Here is a 20,065-nt window from a genome sequence, read left to right as displayed (position 1 = left end):
ACTTAGACTAGCTGACACCTGACCAGAGGAACCAATGGGGGAACAAGATGTTTTCAAAGAGGGAGGAGGGAAATCAGTCTTTTGTCTGTTCAGAAAAGTTTGTGCCAGAGTGAAGGATCCAGGAATCAGCCATCTAACATTTCTTAAAAGTAGCAAGTGTTTAGAGAAAGAATGTATTAGATTATGTTTATTTTTTTCTGACTTTGTTTTGCATAGAGGGAGAATCAAACTGGGTTTCTCTGTGTAAGGTTTTTGCCCAGAGGGACATCCTCTGTGTTTTGACTCTGTTGTCTGTGAAAGTAGCTAGCGTGCTAATCTCACAGAGGTATTCCTTTCACCCTTTTTTTTTAATTAAAAGTCTTCTTTTAAGAACCTGATTGATTTTTCCTTGTTTTAAGATCCAAGGGTTTTTTGGATCTGGGCTCACCAGGAATTGGTGGGAAGTGAATCAGTCTCAATCCTGCCAGGAAAAGGGGGACAGAGTTTCCAAATGACTCTCCCATAAATATTTGTTTAAACTATTTGGTGGTGACAGCTACTAGATCTAAGCTGGTAAATAAGCTTAGGGGTTATCTCATGCAGGTCCCTACATCTGTACCCCAAAGTTCAGAGTAGGGGTGACACCTTGACAACAGTGAATAGTGAAAAAAATCACTCACACTTAAACCCTGTGTTATATAGCTATCAAAACTTGAGTTACAAAGAAAACAGTCTTACAAGATTCTATCCATTAAATTTATTTAGTTTTGATGTATGGTCTCTATACTCAGAGGAAGAGGAAAAATACCTTCCCATAATAAAGAACCCACTAAATCTCAACTAATGGAATTGTTCTGGAGAGAAAACTGCCTAAATGATCCAGACTTTTTCCATGCTACCACAGACCTGAGTACCTCTCACTGTCAGGAGCTCTCTTACTTTATCCAAGTTGTGCCTCATTTAGGGCCTGGTGAAAGATCTTTATCCTCACACAGGCTTTTCAATAATAAAAGAAGTGCAGAAAGGTAGCATTTTCCTGGCTATTGAAAAACAACACTTAAAACACGGGGAGGTTAAAGAGGTAAAGCACAGATACTCTTTGGTTGAACACACAGAAATGAGACACATCTAAGTGAACTGGAGAGAAGAATGGCCACATCTATGTAAAATACTTCCTGTACATTTTCATCTTTGGAGTGCAATGTCAATACTCAACTAGGATATGAATAAATCACTGAATCTTGTTGTACCGTATAAAGGAACAGACTCTTAAGGAAAGACAAACCTATTAACATTTCTGAATCGTCATGTCATCTACCATTGTAGTGTATCAATACAACTATAAATGGAACTATAAAATAAACGTCATAAACCACAGTTCTTCAAGCCCTAGACTCATAGTTCCCTTTGGGAAATGCTCATGTTTTTGTGTCTGACAGTGCAGATCTCAGGTTAACTGCTAGGAACTGAACCCAATTTCATCCTCAGTATTTTTTCAGTTGAGCTTGCCTCCACAGAGATTTTCAGAGTTTAATGGTATACAGGATCATTATGGGCACAGCACCAAAGTCTCAATATTTTACTATGTAGAAAAGTGTTTCTAAGAGCTCTCAATCACTCTGTCTGGTTGAGTGATTGAGCTCAGACTGGGAAACTTAACAGCATGCATTTCCCCCAAATAAAAGAATTTTCCAATTCCTTTCAAGTGCCTGACCTCTCTACTTCTTAGAATCTGAGAGTTGGAATGTAATTATGCTCTGCTCTGACTCATCTTTCTCTGGTGGAAACTTTCCAGATTAACAGCCTGGTTTTTTTCAGTGTACCATGAATCATCCACAATATTTTAAGATGTTCAGAGAAGATGAAGCTCTGCAAACATACTGTCATTGTCAGCTAGCTCAACACGATGACCCTCTCCCTTTTATTCATTAAAAATATATTCTGTAAAAAAAATTAATTGAATGTCTCTTGCAAGAAGTGCCATAAGATTTAGCAGGTACTAAGATAATATTCACAAGACATTGTACATGCAATTTAGTTGGAACCAAAACATATATACATAAAGACAGATGTTCTAATTGTATGTTTGTCTATTTTGTATATATTTCACTCATGGCTTAATCTTGTTCCTGTTGAAGTCAATGGGAAATTTGTAACTTCAGTTGGAATAGGGCTGGGCAATATGAATTTAAAATTCTTTGTTACACTACCCAATAAAGTATATGACTTCACTCAAAGCCAATGCATTTAAGGACATGTATCCAACAAAAAGGCATCTTCTAGATAACATAAAACTTAAAACTTACATGCTGACACAGGATAAGGCTGACTTATCCAAGGAAATACCTAACTTAACCTCACAATGCTTTTGTAAAGAAGACAGACAAAAATTATCAGTCATCATCATTTTACAGATGAGATAAACTAAAGCAGAGAGAGGAAAAGTGACTCAGAGTTGGGATTAGAACTCAGGAGTTCATTCCTGTCTCTGAGGGTACGCTTACACTGCAAAAAAAGACCCACAGGAGCGAGTCTGAGAGCCTAGGGCAACTGACTCAGGCTAGTGGGGGGTTGTGCTATTGGGCTAAAAATAGCAGTGTAGATACTCTCGCTCAGGCTGGCATGCCAGTAAAAGCTACAAGTGGTGGCTATCTACAGTCTGGAAGGGCTCTGTAACTGGGAAAACTATATCAGATATATTGAGCAGTTCTTTAAATATTTTTTCATTGTGTTCATTTTACATACATTGACTCTCAGGTATCATTTCTGCAACCCCAACCCAGACACTTTCCCAAATACATAAAAGAATAATACTGTTTTAAAAGACTTTAGTCCACTGCAGTGTCATCAATCTATGTTCCTGTGCAGGTGACTTATATTGAAGTGACCTTACACTTCTTACCCTTTTAACTAGTGGAGACTTTACGGACAGATTCTAATCTCATATAGAAGGTATACAGAATTGGGTATCTCAGTGTCAGCTACCGTGCCTGAATGCTAATCTGCACTAGCCTAATTATTTATGAGTATCTTTGCAGAAGGCAGACTGACCTACTGCTCAGGACACAGTACTAAGTGTTGGGAGATCTATGTTCCATTCCTAGCTCTCCTGAGTAATTATAGGGCTGTTGACATGACACTGATCTCAGGCCACATAATAGAGTGGCCAACGGCGCCGACTCCATGAGTGCTCTGGAGCTGGAGGACCCACGGGGAAAAAATAGTGGGTGCTCTGCACCCACCGGCAGCTAAGTTTCCCTCCCCTTTGGCCCCACCTCCTCCTCCTCCTCCTCCCCTGAGCATGCCATGTCCCCACTCCTCCACCTACCTCCCAGCATTTCCTGCCCGGCCACTGCCAAACAGCTGTTCCGCAGCTTTAGCACACTCCGGGAGTGGGGAGGAGTGGGAATGTGGTGATCTCAGGGGAGGAGGTGAGGAGGAGGTGGGGCCAGGGTGGGGATTTGGGGAAGGAGTTGGAATACTGGCAGGAAGGGGGCGGATTTGGGGTGGGAACTTTGGGGAAAGGGATTGAATGGGGGTGGGGATGAGGTAGGGCAGGGGCAGGGCCTCATGGAAAGAGTGGAGTGGGGGCAGGGTCAGGGGTAAAGGGGGAGTCAAGCACCCACGGGAAAGAGGGGAAGCCAGCGCCTATGGGAGTGGCTGATATAGGACTCAATTAATAAAGAACTCAAGGAGGCTAACATAATTAATGCAAATAAACTTGGGTTTATGGAAAATAGATCCTGTCAGACTAACTTAATAACTTTTTTTGATGAGATTACAAGTTTGATTGATGAAGGTAATGTCAATGTAATATACTCGGACTTGTGTAAGACATTTGACTGGACACAACATTTTGATTAAAAAACTAGAATAATTTTAAATTAACAGACATTAAATGGATTAAAAACTGGTCAACCGATAGGTCTCAAAATGTAACTGTGAACAGGTAATCATCATTGAGTGGGTCTGCTTCCAGTGGGGTCCCGCAGTGATTGGTTCTTGGCTCCGTGCTATTTAACATCTTTATCAATGACCCTGGAAGAAAAAATAAAATCACCACTGCTAAAGTTTGCAGATGACTTACAAATTTTGGGAGTGGTAAATAATGAAGAGGCCAGGTCACTGATGCAGAGCAATCTCGATTGCTTGGTAAACTGGGTGCAAGCAAACAATATGTGTTTTAATATGGTTAAATGTATACATCTGAAGAAGAATGTAGGCCATACTTACAGTTGGGAGACTCTATTTTGGGAAGCAGTGGCTATGCAAAAAAATGTAGGGGTCATAGCGGATAATCAGCTAAACATAGCTCCCAGTGTGATGTTTGTGACTGAAAGGGCTAATGCAATGCTGGGATGCATCAACAAGAATCTCAAGTAAGCGTAAAGAGGTTATTTTACCTCAATATTTGGCACAGGAGCAATGCTGGTGCTCACAATTCAAAAAGGATCTAGATAAGTTGAAGATGGTTCAGAGAAGAGACACAAAAATGATTAAAGGATTAGAAAACAAGTCTTATAGTGATAGACTCAAGGAGCTCAATCTATTTATCTTAACAAAGAGAAGGCTAAAGGGTGACTTGATAACAGTCTGTAAGTACTATAGGGGAACAAATATTTAATAAAGGGCTCTTCAATCATGCAGAGAAAGTTATAACACAATCCAATGGCTGGAATTTGAAGACAGACAATTCAGATGAGATATAAGATGTAAATTTTTACTGGTGAGAGTAATTAACTATTGGAACAATGTACCAAGGATAATGGTGGATTCTGCATAACTGACAATGTTTAGATCAGGATTGGATATGTTTCTAAAAGTCTTCTCTAGGAATTATTTTAGGGAAGTTCTATGGTCTATCTATACAGGAGGTCAAACTAGATGACCACAATGGTCCAGAATCAATTAAGCTTGCTCAGGTAAAACTGCATGAGTGGTAGTCCAGCTGTGGGGAAAGGATTGAAAACTCCTAATGTAGACATACCCTTATTGCCTAGTTTTTCCATCTGTAAAATGAGGATAGTAATACTTATCCACTTTAGTAAAATGAATTTATTTCTATGAGAGAAAAAACATTCTGCTAAGTGCTAAGAATGATTATGTACAAACCATATGTGGTTGAGGTTAGCCTTTGGTCCTAGATGTACCTGTGGAGGACAGTTTCTCATGTAGTTCCATTAATATCTGTTGTACATCCCATCCCGCATCAGAAATTTGATACAGTTTCATGGCAGTACATACCATGTGGCTGAAAAGAAGCTGTGCAACTCTTTCACAGCAAAACTCCCTAAATTGGAAGAACTTCATCTAGCCTGGATTTTGGTCAGATTTTGCAAACTTTTCAGTGAACCTGGTCTGAGTTGTGAACAAAGCATGGTGAGATGATGATTTAATTTGAAAACAAAGAGTGAGATTTTCAAAAAGCACCTCAGAGAGTTAGGAGCATGAATCCCATTGAGTTTCAATTGACTTGTGCTCTTCATACCTTTAGGCACTTCAGAAAATCCCATCCCATATGAACCTCAGTGCATGGTGTCAGCCTGAAATCAGATGAAACTGTAGTCTTGGCTGAATTTCAGTTTGCATTTTGGAGCAAAACTGAAGGCATGAAAATCAACATGAAACGAAATCAGAAAAGAAAATTCAACAAAACTTCACGTGCAATAAAGCTACTGCATTCTGCACAGCTTGACAAGTTTTGGCACTCTCTCTCCAAGGCCAATTAAGAATTAGACCATTTTAAAAAAAATATAGAATTTAAAATCAATGAGCATGTTTGCACGAACAATAAGTGGAAACATTCCAAAACCATGAGCTTTGTTTTTATAGTCTTCACAGAGATTTTTCTGAATTCTGCAGACTTTCAAAGAAAGAAAATAAAGGTTTTATCATTCTGGAAGGGAAGATAGATTTAACTCTTTCAGTCAAAAGTCCCGTGTTCATGAATCTTCTGAAAGGCAGACTCGATAGAGGGAACTCTGAAATAGGTGTGAGGAAAATTAACATTTGCAAAAATAATGGAAACAGTGCAAATTGTATTTGCATACTGGTAGTACTTAGCAAACTGAATATCGTTTGGGATCTATCTAATCTATGTCAGATGATAGAGCAAAATGTGGCCTCAGTGACACAGTCTGCCAAACAACATTGATTTTGTTTTTTCCTTTATGTGGTAAATGTAATACTAACTTTTTCCATACCTACGTGTCCTACAGTGTCCCTTTTAATAGGAATAGGTTATGTTCATGCCTCTGTTTGCATTTTCTTGGAGTCTGTCCGTCTGGATGTGGAAATAGAGACAGGCACTACTAGATTTATCTGTCAATCTTCTCCACCAGACCAGCTAGGAACCCTTTTTTCTTTGTCTTTTAATTAAACTTTAGAATACAGCAAAATCTTTGCAAAGACTATACATCTGTCACAATATTTTCTCATAAATATTCAGCCTCCTATCCCTAAAGTCAGAGTGTACTGCTCTCTGAAGACTCAACATTCCTAGATAGCCCTAGCCATCTAATGGAGGGAGGACTGAACTTCTACTTGCAGTGGTTGCTGTCCTTCCTCCATTGTATAGGAAAGAAGAATCCCAGGACTGGCCTCCAGCATTCAGTGGAGAAGCTAAGATGCAGATTACCATTGCCACCAATCTGGACTCTTCTTCTGGAGACAGCACGGTTACCTTTATCACCCACACTTTCATGGTCTGGAGGGAGCAACTAGTTCCCACTTCATTCTTCTGGATTCTTCAGAAGAGGAGGCAGCCCATCCATTTTTCTGTAGCAGCAGGACAGGAAAGACTTCTATTGCCACTCCTGCTGCACCTTCAGCACTGAGGGTGAGAGTGTCCTTGCCTGTTTCGAAACTCTGCCCACATTTGATACAGTATTTGATTACCACCATATGACTTCAAGTTGAGTAAGGCAGTTTCCCTATGTCTAGGAGAGACAATTATTAATATTTTTGTAAGCCTGCATGCTTTTACCTGCCCCTATAACTCTCTCAATACGAATTCTTGAAGGATCTATCTCCTTTGCAAACTCATGGACAGCAAGAGCTGGGTCTTCATATGTGTCTGGATCAATATACGTTTTTATTCCTGGGAAGCGCACTGGAAAGAAAGGAAGATTTTACTTATGTTTTAGTCAAAAATCCTTCAACAAACATTCCCATGCTATAACCAATATTAACTGTAAATAAATGCAGTGACTGGATGGTTCAGTGCATTAGTGATGGGATATTAAGCCTTTTATATTTAAATTGACAGACACAATCTGGACTAAGTCGATAGTGACCCAAAATTATTAGCAACTGATTGCTAATTAAATTGTAGCCTATGTAAAATGAATGGGTGGCCAAACATCTACAATAGTTGGCATGCTTGTTGACAGCTTTAGAGCTGCCAGGGATTGAATGAATATGGAAGTAACAATACCCTCCCCGCACAGAAGTGGTCTTTCTAGTTGGGCTTGAGCGACACTGGAGAAGTAGGGCAGCATGCGTGGAAGGTTATATTTGGATTAATAGAAGACGTCATTCTCCAGTTCTGCTAGTCCAGCACCTTGCACCATCATGAATATTCATTCATTCAATAATAAAGGCCTCCACCCCCAAACTCCCATCCTGCTTTCCAAAGGATAGTTTACAATCTGGGGCCTGATTCAGCTACCCTTACATAAAGTACTACATGACCAGACAAGCAGTATAGTAAATATTCAGTGGGATTATGAGTAAGGTACTCGTGGAAGAATCGGGCACTTTAGTAAATAAGATGATCAAGGTTATAATTAAATGTGCATATATGAATCCTTCAATTGAATACTCAGCCCCTATTCTTCAGACTTGGAGATGATTTAATTAATTAATTTAAAGATAATTTGTTGCATTGGGAAAAAGTAGCTCTTCAGCAGAACAATACTGAATCTCCATTTTAGCATTTCATGTAATACTACTATTATGAGTCTGTTAAGACACTTGGAAGGTAGTGTATTACCATTAAGGAAGACACTACCAATATGGAAGCACCGGAAATGGTAAATACGCAGATAGAATACTGTTAAAGTTTATTTTCGGAACACCCAATCTGTCATATATTCCAGCAGAAAACTGCCGCAAAGAGAATGGTTACTTGCCCTATAGGAACTATGGTTTTTCAAGAGCTACTGGCCATAGAGATTCCATCTTTGTTGCACATGTGCCCCAGGCATGCAAGATCAGATTCTTCTGGGCTAGCAGTGTCTATTGGGGCAGCGCCTGCACCTCAGTGCCCTCATGCCCCTGCACCTCAGGACATAAATGGTAGAGTAGGCCCAACTGCCCCTTAGTTCCTTCATCAATATAGAATCCCATAAGCAGTAATGGGGAAGGAGGGCAGGTCGTGAAATCTGTGTTGATAACACACCTCAAACAACCACAGCTACTGTAGGGTAGAATAATTGTTCTTTTTTGAGTGATTGTCCACACAGATTTCACTCTTAGTGACTAACAAGCGGTAGTCTATATGCATGGAGGTGGGTATGAGGAGTCCTACTTGAACAGTGACTGCAGGACTGCACTGCTAATCAAAAGTGTCTGATCTCACATACGTAAGCTGCATGCACCATAGTAGCAGAATCTACTGATAATCACTTCATACAGAATAATATAATACAGAGCTGTTGTGAATTCACAGGCAAGTCTGGAAAACTGATAAAAAATATTAATGTTGAAATGCAAAAGGTGATGGTCTTTTTCCCTTACAGATTTGTTCAGTAGAATAAATGCAAGTTTTTCAAATAACTTTTGCAAAGAGGATGCACCGATAAAAAGAGAGGCCTTGGTCCTACAATCAGTGTGGGTCTGCATAAACTAAGGGGTTTTTCCACATGGATTATTACAGGTTCAGGGTCAAAATGTATAGAGAAAACAATACATAACTTTCATTGAAAATGCAACATAGGCATTAAATAACACAACACTATATTACTTACAATGTCCATTTTGCAAATGAGCCCTTCTTTTTTCTTCAGACTTCATTTTGGCCTTTATATACCACTGACATCTTTTTAAAGAACAAAGAGTTTTAGTTAAAATGGTTGTCATACACAGAATAAATGCACATTACATTTTCTATAGAGGTTCATGATATCATAAATGACTTTGATTACAAGATCTACCTATTATGAATTTACAGAGATTTATAGATAACATTTTTTTGAAAGATTATGTATTCTGAGCAGCTACAAAAAAGCCACATATAAAATATAAAAATAGAATGTGGTTGGGGTGATTAACAGAGAAAACGGAACTATACTGAAATTCAAGTTAGACACAATAAATCCAAACTTTTCAAATTTAGCTCAAACCAGTTATTGAATTTCCAGGTTTGCACTTATCTTTAGTTTGTCTACAAACAACAACAGAAAATCCTTCCAATTTGGTGATAAATTATGGAATTTAGCCTCTCTCATGCTATGCCTTTGTGTTTTTATATGTTGATCTGTGCTATTATCTGTAATGTCCTGGGGGTTAAAGCAGCTCACTTTTTCTATACAGAGGTAATAGATTCTATGACACTAATGGGATTCATGAAGGATAAAACCGTTTTTCCATGTCAGAACCACACATTTTCTCTAATTAGCCTCTGCTCCAATCTCTGCATTCATTATTTTGTCACCTCTGTGAAGATGTTAGTGATCATACGGAAGAAATAACATACAACCAGCTTTGTGAGTGTAACTATTAACTATACGTCTAAATGTATTTATATCAAACTAAAAACTCCATTTTGCTTTGTGAGCACCATCTGGTTGTGAGTTGTTCTTTGCCTGTTGTCTTTTTGCCTTCATCTTGGACTGTAATTCCAGGGGTGTTGACAGAAGACAAGCAATGATGAGCGATCAAGGATTGTCAAACATGAATGACTTTGTCCTGGCAACATAATGGGTATGCTGCAGAGGATGGCCTACCTCCAAGAAAAGAGTTTTCATCTCGTCTGGACTTCAGGCGGATTGTAACCAAGCAAAGGATCACCTAATGGGGACCTTGATAACCTAAGGGAGGCTTTGAGGCTAGCCTGGAGGATTACCTGATAGAGGGGACTGGAAAGTGAAAAAGGATAAGTTCTTCTCTTGGTAGCCTTCTCTCACCAACCAGAACAAAAAGACTGGACAGGAGGAGCAGGAGGGTGTTGGGACCCTAAAAGGACCAACCAAATCCCAAAGGCCACCTTGGAGTAGTGAGGACACTGAAGGGAGGGTATTTGTGCAAAGATATTTATTATTTTTGCATGGATCTGTATGTCTTGTATGCTTTCTGTGACAAAAGGTGTGGGTGTTTAGAAATCCCTCTGCAACGTCTCTTCCTTACACTGTCACATAGTTCCAAAGGGGGCAACAGCAAATCAGTGGGTCCACAGTTTAAGTGGAAATTTGAGAGCATGCAACAGCTACTGTGGAAGTTTGAGAGAGCTGGCACTAGCTTCAGGGCCTAGGTAATTGGACCACAGTGTTCTCAATGCCAAAAGTAGGGGGCAGATATGGCAACTGCACCAGGAGTTTATGCCTAGACACCTGGAGCCTGAGAGACAGTGCCTCAATTCTGCCCAGCCCCAGCAAGTCAAGAGTACATAGCACCAAAGGTTTGCATCCAGTATCAAGGGCACTCCCAGAAATTTTTGACATGGTACACTCAGCTGAACCACTTTCACTTTAGGGGTCGCAGCATCATTCGACTTTGGTTTGGTTTGGTGGTCCCTCCACTGTGACAGAGGATCTATCAGGCAAACTGTAGTAAGTGGCACTGTGATCCCATTAACTCGGTAGCAATCCCCCATATTTAAGGGCTCTCTTTTTCCCTCACTGGGTAGCCTTTTTTACCTCCATGGGTGGTGCTGCTGCTGCCAGTGGTATGCACCATGTGTAATGTGCAAACGGTGATGAGCGCCACTGTGCATTGCAGCAGCTTAGTCCATGTCCAGCAGGGAGCACTCATCTGGGTTGAAACAGTGAGTCTCTCAGTTTTGACACGTTTTCATTATTGGTAGCTTAGGACAAAACACTGAGGAATAATTTCTCTAATGACCAAAATAAATCATAACAGGCTTTAAAGCTGCATTCCCTGGAATTTAGCCATCCATCCCCCATAATTTTTGTGGCTCTAAGTCATTGCATCTTTCATTTTAATATCTGAAACTGATGGAAATGCTTCCTATTTGCTCTTAATGGATAATCATTCACTGAAGTCACAAGCAGGTGCTTATCTCACCATGCCTCTTTAATATGAATAGACTCATCAGCAGCCTTGTGATTCGACAGTCCATCAAATTGCTAATTCTAAATAGTGAAGCAGAACACATCTGTAGGGTACCAATCCAATCTTTCACACTGAAATTTGCCTCAAATCCTATAGTAAATTGAGTATTTATTCAAAATTTTCTCACTCTGTCTTCAGAGAATAATTTCCAATGAATACTGTCTTATCACTGTGTTTAAGAGATACTTCAAAATGAATCCATATCTTATATAATTGAAAAGTTCCATTCAGTAAGGTGTTAGAAAGCTAAAAGAATCTCTGATGTTCTTAACATTAGCAAAGAGAAAGAATGAAAGTAGAAAGAATTCAAGAATATCCACATCAATACTAATCTTATTCCATTACCGAGTTACTTTTAAGAGATGCATTCACATTATTTTTCAGGAATTCCACTTGATGATTCTACATAATCATTTCTTTCAAAATTTTCCTGTCTTTGTTGGCTGAATCCATCCTTATTTCCACTGAAACAATATAATATTTTCCAGTATCTTCAGCAGTAGCTACTAGTAAAGATCTCTGCTTACACTAGTAATATTTAATTGGTCACAATTAGTCTTTGAAGTTAACTTCTCCCATTTATCTTAATGGAATATTAATTCCTGCTGGTTCTATTGTGTTTTGGTCTGTCATGTTACAGGCTTCACAAGAAAGCAGTGCATTCATTCACATAATGACGGACATATTCACATTCAGGAGGGCTAGAACTTCCTCTGTCAATCAAATGAAAGCTTAGATTCTAAGCAGGAGAGCAAATACAGTGTTCAGTTCCACGCAATCCATAGATTCCCCCTCCCTCGCAAAAACCAGGTGCGACACAGAGGGAGGAACTCACTAACAATTCCTCTTTGGAGATACTTCCACTTCATTATGTTGTGTGGGGGAAAGGAATCCACAGTTTGTGCATAACAATCCCTCCCCATGAGACAGGCTGTGGGATCCCCTACCCCTCAGGAAAACAAAAGAACCTCTCTGTGGAGTCTCCTCATGTCTCTAGAGAAGCTTTGTCTCCCTGAAGCTTTTCCTGTTTCCTAGAGGCACAACCCCAGAGAAGCTGCATAACCAGTGACTCTCACTGGCCATAGGGATCCCAGGCACAAAAGAGAGTGGGAACACACTGTCTTTTTTTTGGAAACTGAATCGGGTACAGGACAGGGGTGATACCTGTCCATCTGGCCCTCTCCTTTCTTAGCTATCATACTCATTTCTTGTGAAACCTTGGAGTGAGAAAGAGGCCATCCTGGGGCCCAGGGGTGTGCGGAAGTGGTTGAGTCCATTTTTCCACATGGTAGGGGGAGACTGCTGCATGGGTATTCTTTGTGGAGGATCTGAGACACATGATTCCTCACACTGACAGGGAGCCAGGTTCTGATCTCAGTTACATCTGGGCAAAGTGGTAGTAACTCCACTGAGGTTATATGGATTTACTCCAGATTTACATTTGTGTAAGGAAGAGCAGAATCTGGCCAATAGAATAAAAGCAACTCCTCATCCAATTAACACAGTGTCAGTATTAGATCGTGATCATCATATCAAGTGAAGTAAACTGAACAGTCAGTATTGTATTACAAGGAAGGAAATGGAAATGGAATAAGAGAATCATTGGGTAAGTCCTAATAGGTCTTCCAGTGCATCCCCTGCTAATGCATCAATGTTTGCTAAAGTAGATTTAATACGGCTTTGTTCAGCTTAATTTTAAAAATCCCAAGCAAATAGGACTCTCACCACTTCCTTTGGGGAGACTATTCTACAATCTAATTAGTATTATTCTTAGTATGTTAATTCTAAGGGTTTTCAATTAACTTTTCCTTTACTTAAGTTGATCACATTTCTCTTAGTTGTCCTCCCTCTGTTTCTGGTACCATTTTCCCGATCTGTACTTAGATTTGTAAAACCATGATTCTACCACTAGACTGGACTGTTTTCATAAACAAGATATATATAAAAAATCAAAAACCGATCAGGCAATAGATTTCAGAAAGCATATTTTCTCTTTGTGTATTTCAATTGCTACATCTATTATTGGATATGTATTCTTTTTTAAAGTTTAATACAGAAAGTGGTCACAAAAATAGGCTACTAAAATAGGTTAATAGAGGAAGCACTATTGCTAACTGCAAGCACACAAAATAATGAGTCAAGCCCCCCCATCATGAAATTGGTTTAAAATCAGGAGATTTAAATAAAAAATATATATTTGTGATTCTTTTTATTTGCCTTCTGGCTTCTGAACCTTTAGGGTGTACTTGGATCAAGTTTTCAAGCTGTTCTTGGCAAGGAGGGCTAGAAAAAATGAATGCAGCGATTCTCACCTAATCAGATGACTCTAGGAGTGGGGTTTGAAAGAAAACACCAAATATTAGAAGATTCTCACTAAAATTGGGAGAGCTGTCAACATTCAATAAGGGTCACATACACCACGACATTTGGACTGCACAAGGCCCTATTCGCCACATAAGCTATGGAGTAATGATTTAACTAATGTTAGCCCACTCATTGGGATGAATCTCACCCTACGTGAACTAGTACAGTGTAATATGAATTACCTCCCAGTGATTAGGAAGAACAGAGTGAGGATAACCAGGAGAGTGAATCCACCAACAGCAGCAGTGGCAATTACAAGAATCTGCCCCTGCTCCGCAGCTATATCAGAAGCTGAAACAGAAACACAGAGAAGAAGGGTTAAAGTTTCCATGAATGGGATACATGCAGAAAGGATCATAATATTCCACTAGCCAAATGCCTGATTACGCTATAAGAACTGAAAGTTGCAATGACTTCTCTGGTGGTTAATGAGGACAGTCGGTGGAATTTGCCTGTGGAGGGAAGGAGAGGAGGTCAACAGGCAGGTAGTTAGTTCCCTACACTGCTCCTGAAGGTGGGGAGGCGGTTTTGACAGAGAGAGATTAAAGAGATACCTGGGAACTGCACAAACATTTTCTCCTCTGTTATTTGGTCCTGAAACTTCTGCTCCTGCCTGCCAAAGCTTAAAAATTACAGTCAAAAATAGCTGGAATGTCCAGGAGCTATCAGCTCATAAAAATAGCCAATAATTATGAAATTTAAAATTGAACTTGATTTTCAAACTTACACTGTATTGTCCTGTAATTATCCATATAGCTTGCATGTACACTACCACATACAGATGGCTAGAGAGACTCTCCAGCTAGCAATGTGTACACGAAGTAGTGTGCATGCAAAGTGCACAGTTGCACACACAACTATAGTGTCAAAATCAGGCCCCATATTTAAAAGAGCCCAAAGCTGTACTACACTAGATAATTGTAATAATAATAGTAATAAGGTAATAGTAAAAAAATAATGCTTTGTGTTCTTTCCAACCACAAGAAAACTCATGACGTGCAGTTGGTCTATAAGGGTTTTGGCAAAGCAATTATATTCCAATATTTTAAAAATATATTTAAAATCCTAAATGGTTTGTGGCCTGGATATATGAATAAACTGGCATTCTTTTATATTCTGTCACAGTTGCTAAGATACTGTGGTTTCTTGAGTATAAGCTTTACAAGATGATCAGAGGAAGGCCTATGGAATTCCCAAACTCTTGCAATTTGCCAGGGTCCAAGTTTAGCAAACTTCTAGACACATTGACAGCACACTTATTTAGTCAGCTTAACACTAAGCCCAAGTCTGCATTCATTCTGTGGGAAAATCTTCCAATATTGTATGGATAATATGGACTATATAAATGAGCCCCACAGAAGCCAATGACAAGACTCTTATTTAGCATGTGGGAGTTCCTTTGCAGCACAGGCTCTTCAGGCTGCTAACATATTTGTACAGTTTTAACTATAAGGTGCTTTGGTGAAAGGCAGCTGTAGCGGAACATGACCCCAGACTGCCTCTTTGCACCCCAAAAACTAGCTCCGACTCCACTGGCTGTGTATTCACTGTACCATTTGAGTTCTCTCCACCAACATCTTTATGCAACAGTCCTATGCAACAGTATTGTTTAGAATATCCCCTGTGCTTTTCGTCCTCCCTTAAGGACCACAGAGGAGCAGTCTCCCTTCCCTGAGGCCTCTGTGAGACTGGACTCAGCTAGCCCTATTCCTCTTCACCTGGCACTTCCTTCCTCTGCCTCTTTATCAATCTTGAGCTGATGGGCTAATTGGCTCATTAGCTTGTCCAGTCCATTAGTTTGATTCACTAATTACCTATAATAATCCCAGTCAGTTTTCTTCAGGGGAACTAATGGGTGTCAGAGTGATCTGAGTTCAGGCTCATCTGTTAGCTCCCTGCACTCTATCCAAACAACAAAAAATGTTGTTCTCAAGATTTGTCTGTTCTTATCATTTTCTCCAACAGACATTGGGTCTCAGCAAATCACCTGAAAATATTGACTCTGCGAGTCTGATCATATTAATTATTAATTATTATTATATTAATATTAAACATTTATATTGCAGTAGTGCCTAGAGACCAGTTCAAGGCCTCAGTCTCTTAGATGCTCTATGAATGAGAGAAGGATTTGGCTCTATTGTCTCTATCTCTCTTGCTCTGTAATCCCGAGGATCTTTATCTGCACCTAATTTTATGTGAAAGTTATCACCCTCCAGTACATTTCCATCTGTTCTCTATTTGTTAGTTTTTATGAGATTTAGCAACTAATAAATAGCATGAGCTATCTTTGCAACAGTCGTCAAAGCAAATAAAAGCAATAGTAATTTATGTCCAATTTGCAATAAAAAAAAGGTATTAAATCTCTGGCATTCGGTTTCTGTCTCTATAATTTAATGGAAATATGTAGAGACAATAAATTACAATACTGCATTCAGTATCTGTGGTCAATAAACTCTTCACAGACAAGTTAGATACATACATCTTCGAATGGAAGATATAGTGAAACCTTTTATCAACTACTCACTAAATAGTTAAGCTCCCAAACAGTAACTAGTGATATTGCGGGAATGACTTTAGACTTTGCATCATGTTATACTCAATAGAGTCATATTTACTTGGAAAAAATCAACTTAACAAAAATGATGTGACACAAGTAATAGTGCAAATAATAATCATCAGCCCAGGCCTTCAGATCAAGTGTTGAATACCATCTCTCAACTGTTGGGGCCCCTGCTAAACTGCTGCAGAGTTTGTTAAGGCCAGAGACATTTTAAAGCCATAAAAAGAGAAGAAAATGTTAAATGAGTGCATATTGCTACCGTTTGAAGTGGGGACTAGAGGACAAACTGCAGCCCTTTCAATATGAGTTTAATAGGAAAAAAAAGGCATGCAGGAGCAATGAATTCAGCAGGGGCAGAAGGAATATGATGAGGGTTCAGATACACTAACTACCTGTGCCTGGACATACTTAATACACACTTGCTGCTAAATGGACAATCTGAAGCTTTCTTTCCTGATAACTAAAGTTCTGGATATTGGAGAAGGATAGAGTTGACGATGATAAAAATTGGTTCCATAGCCCAAATAACCATCATGCAGAAAACTCAGAAGAGCAGAAGTCAGGCTTTCTGGATCATTTCTGTTTAGCAGAACTGTTGTTTCTTGGCTTTTTAGCAGAAATGAAGTGTAATATATCAATTTGATAACATTAGTCCTCTAACCAGGACTATATCCTGCACATGGAGGGGGATGGACTCAATGACTAAATTGATCTTTTCTGTCTTTAACCAGTATGATTCTTAGCTGGGACTGTATACTCTTAGAAAGTGATTATTTTGCTCCTCTTGTTCTCTTCTACCATGATGGCAGATATGTCAGAGTCCAATATATTAGGATTTTCTTCAACTAGCCACATCACTACAAAGGGTCCCTTCAAGTCTGACTCTTCCTGACGACCTTAATTTACTTGTCAGATAAAAATGTCAAATGACAGACAAGTATAATTGGAAAATGTAGGTTTGGTAAAAACTGACAGAGAAGTAGTTAAGGCCTGTAAAGTGATGGAAATGCTTATTTTTGCTTGAAGAAATCCTTATAGAAATCAATAAAAGCACAGTGCAATGAGTAACACACACACAAAAAAGCCCACCAGGAATCTCTGGCTATGGAATGGGAATACAGTAATAAAGCAAATGCAATTTTCAGTTTTCTTACAAAATTCTTGAAAGCAGAGGTTAATCAGGCCTTTTGCTGTCCTAGGCAAATTTTAGCATATGCACCTCCTTCTGTCTGATCTATTTCATCACATTCTTTCATTTTTTCAACTATATTTTAAAGTTGACCTTTAGGTTTTAAGTAATAAAATCTTTAAGTTTTATCATGTCTCTGTTACGTATTTTTCCGCCCTTGCCACCTCCCTGCTTTTTTCTTCCATCACTCTTCCCCTCCCCATCAGCTTTGTATCTTGCTATCTCCTCTTTTCTTTTATTTCCCCTCAGTTATACTTTTGATAATGTATTACTAAATTACTATATTCTTGGTAGTGTATTATTATATTAAACATGAATTGTTTTACAGTGCCTTTTTAAAGGGGAAATTTGGTTTCATAGCGTACAATTCACTAAAATTAGTCCAATCTCTTGCCCCTTGAGAGATGTCATTTCCTTGTAAGGCAGCATTTGTCAAAAGCAGAGGTTCTTCTTCGAGTGCTTGCTCATATCCATTCCAGTTAGGTGTGTGCGCACCACGTGCACGTTCGTCGGAAGACTTTTACCCTAGCAACACTAGGTGGGCCAGCAGGGCGCCCCCTGGAGTGGCGCCGCTTTGGCGCTTGATATATACCCCTGCTGGCCCATCCATCCCTCAGTTCCTTCTTACCGCCCGTGTCGGTCGTTGGAACAGTGGAGCGCGGATTAGCTGATCTCCACCTCCCTAGCTATTCACTCGTTTATATAGTTATTGTGTATACAGTTAGATTTTCTATAGTTCTAGTTAACTTTGTTTTAGTAGTTATTGTAGTAGTTTTTGTATATAGTTAAAGAGAATCGGGGCTTAGCCCCTTCTCCTCACCCAGTACGGGGGCCCATGCCAGGTTCACCAGGCTTCAAATCCTGCATGGCTTGTCATAGGCCGATGCCCACAGGAGACCCGCACGACTCCTGTTTAAAGTGCTTGGGCGAATCCCACCTCGCGGACAAGTGCCGAATTTGCAAGGCTTTCAGGCCCCGGACAAAATAGGAATGGGACATTCGCCTGAAGCAACTTATGATGGAGGCAGCTCTAACTCCTCCATCTTCGGCACCGTCTGCGGCACCAGGGACAAGTGCCTCCGTACAGGAACGCACGGCTACAGTAAAGGCTCCTCGGCACCAGCCTTCACCAGTCCAAGCTTCTGTCCGGCACCGCTCCCTCTCCCCAAGGAGCAAGAGGCATAAGACTCCTGCGGCCCCTGTATCTACGCCGCAGTCAGAGCGTAACAAGTCGGATCGCCTGGCACCGTCAACTGCCGCGGCACTGCAGACCTCTGCACCATTGATTCCGGTCTCACAAGAGCCGTCGAATCCGGTGCCTATCAGCTCCCTGGCACATGCTGTGGTCGAGCTTATCATGCCCTCTATGCCGGAGACTTTCTCCACAGCATGAGAACTGATTGCCTTGACGGAGCCAGAGCTGTCTCAACCCCTGGCACTGCTGGTGCGGGTTGTTCAATCATTGGGCAAGCCTGCCATGATGAGGCCATCTTCACTTGGTGACATAAACAGATAGTAAAGGGTTAACAAGTTCAGTAAACCTGGCTAACACCTGACCAGAGGACCAATCAGGAGACAAGCTACCTTCAAATCTCAGTGGAGGGAAGCCTTTGTTTGTGCTTTCTGGGTTTTTTTGGTGTTCTCTCTGGGTTCTGAAAGGGACCAGACATGCAAGCAGATATCTCCAAATTTCCGAAACAGCCTCTTCTGTTCTATTTAGTAAGTACCAGTTAGAAAGGCGGTTTAGTCTTTTTGATTGTTTTCTTTAATTGCAAATGTGTATTTTGCTGGAAGAATTGTATCTATGTTGCAACTTGTATTTGTGCTGGGGGGAGGACTCTCCCTAGTGTCTATAAGCTGAAAGACCCTGTAACAGTTTCCATCTTGATTTTACAGAGACAACTTTTACTTTTTTTTCTTTCTTTTATTAAAAGCTTTTTCTTTTTTAGAACCTGATTGATTTTTGGGTTATCTTGTGTAAGACCCCAGGGGAGGGAGTCTGCACTCACTAGGGAATTGGTGGGAGGAAAAAGAGAAGTGGGGAGGAAAAGCCTGATTTCTCTCTGTGTTAAGACTACTGTCTCTCTCTCTCAGGGAGAGTCTGGGAGGGGGAGTGAAGAAGGGGGGGAAGGTGAATTCCTCTCTGTTTTAAGTTTCAAGGAGTTTGAATCAAAGTGATCTTCCAGGGTAACCCAGGGAGGGGAAGCCTGGGAGAGGCAACGGTGGGGGAAAGGGTTTACTTTCCTTGTGTTAAGATCCAGGGGGTCTGGGTCTTGGGGTCCCCTGGGAAGGTTTTGGGGGGACCATAGTGTACCAGGCACTGGAATTCCTGGTTGGTGGCAGCACTACAAGATCTAAGCTGGTAATTAAGCTTAGGGGGGTGTCAATAACCTAATCCCAGATTTGGATTCCAAAATTAGCTTCCAAAATATGGGGGTTAGCATGAAAACCTCCAAGCTTAGTTACCAGCTTGGACCTGGTACTGCTGCCACCACCCAAAAAATTAGAGTGTTTTGGGGCACTCTGGTTCCCCCAAAAACCTTCCCTGGGGACCCCAAGACCCAAATCCCTTGAGTCTCACAACAAAGGGAAATAAACCTTTTCCCTTCCCCCCCTCCAGGTGTTCCTGGAGATAGACACCGAAGTAAGCTTCGTGAATCTAAACAAAGGGATTCCACCCT

At 40.3% G+C, this 20,065-nt stretch overlaps 1 protein-coding gene across 6 annotated transcripts in view; it reads right to left on the bottom strand.

Moving 5' to 3' along the window:
• Window positions 1-20,065, bottom strand: part of EPHA6 (EPH receptor A6) — a 917,633-nt gene that overhangs the window by 216,035 nt on the left and 681,533 nt on the right. For all 6 annotated transcript variants that reach the window (XM_050957100.1, XM_050957118.1, XM_050957110.1 and 3 more), the window contains 3 exons: window positions 13,818-13,926; window positions 8,949-9,019; window positions 6,965-7,090 (listed from right to left, as the gene is read on the bottom strand). In XM_050957100.1, coding sequence (XP_050813057.1) covers window positions 6,965-7,090; window positions 8,949-9,019; window positions 13,818-13,926 — 306 coding nt within the window. The remainder of the gene's footprint in view (window positions 1-6,964; window positions 7,091-8,948; window positions 9,020-13,817; window positions 13,927-20,065) is intronic.

This window comes from Gopherus flavomarginatus, chromosome 1 (assembly GCF_025201925.1).
Source record: "Gopherus flavomarginatus isolate rGopFla2 chromosome 1, rGopFla2.mat.asm, whole genome shotgun sequence".
NCBI classification, from domain to species: domain Eukaryota; kingdom Metazoa; phylum Chordata; order Testudines; family Testudinidae; genus Gopherus; species Gopherus flavomarginatus.
The sequence above is the reverse complement of the archived record's forward strand: the minus strand, read 5'-3'. Positions and strand labels throughout refer to the sequence as shown.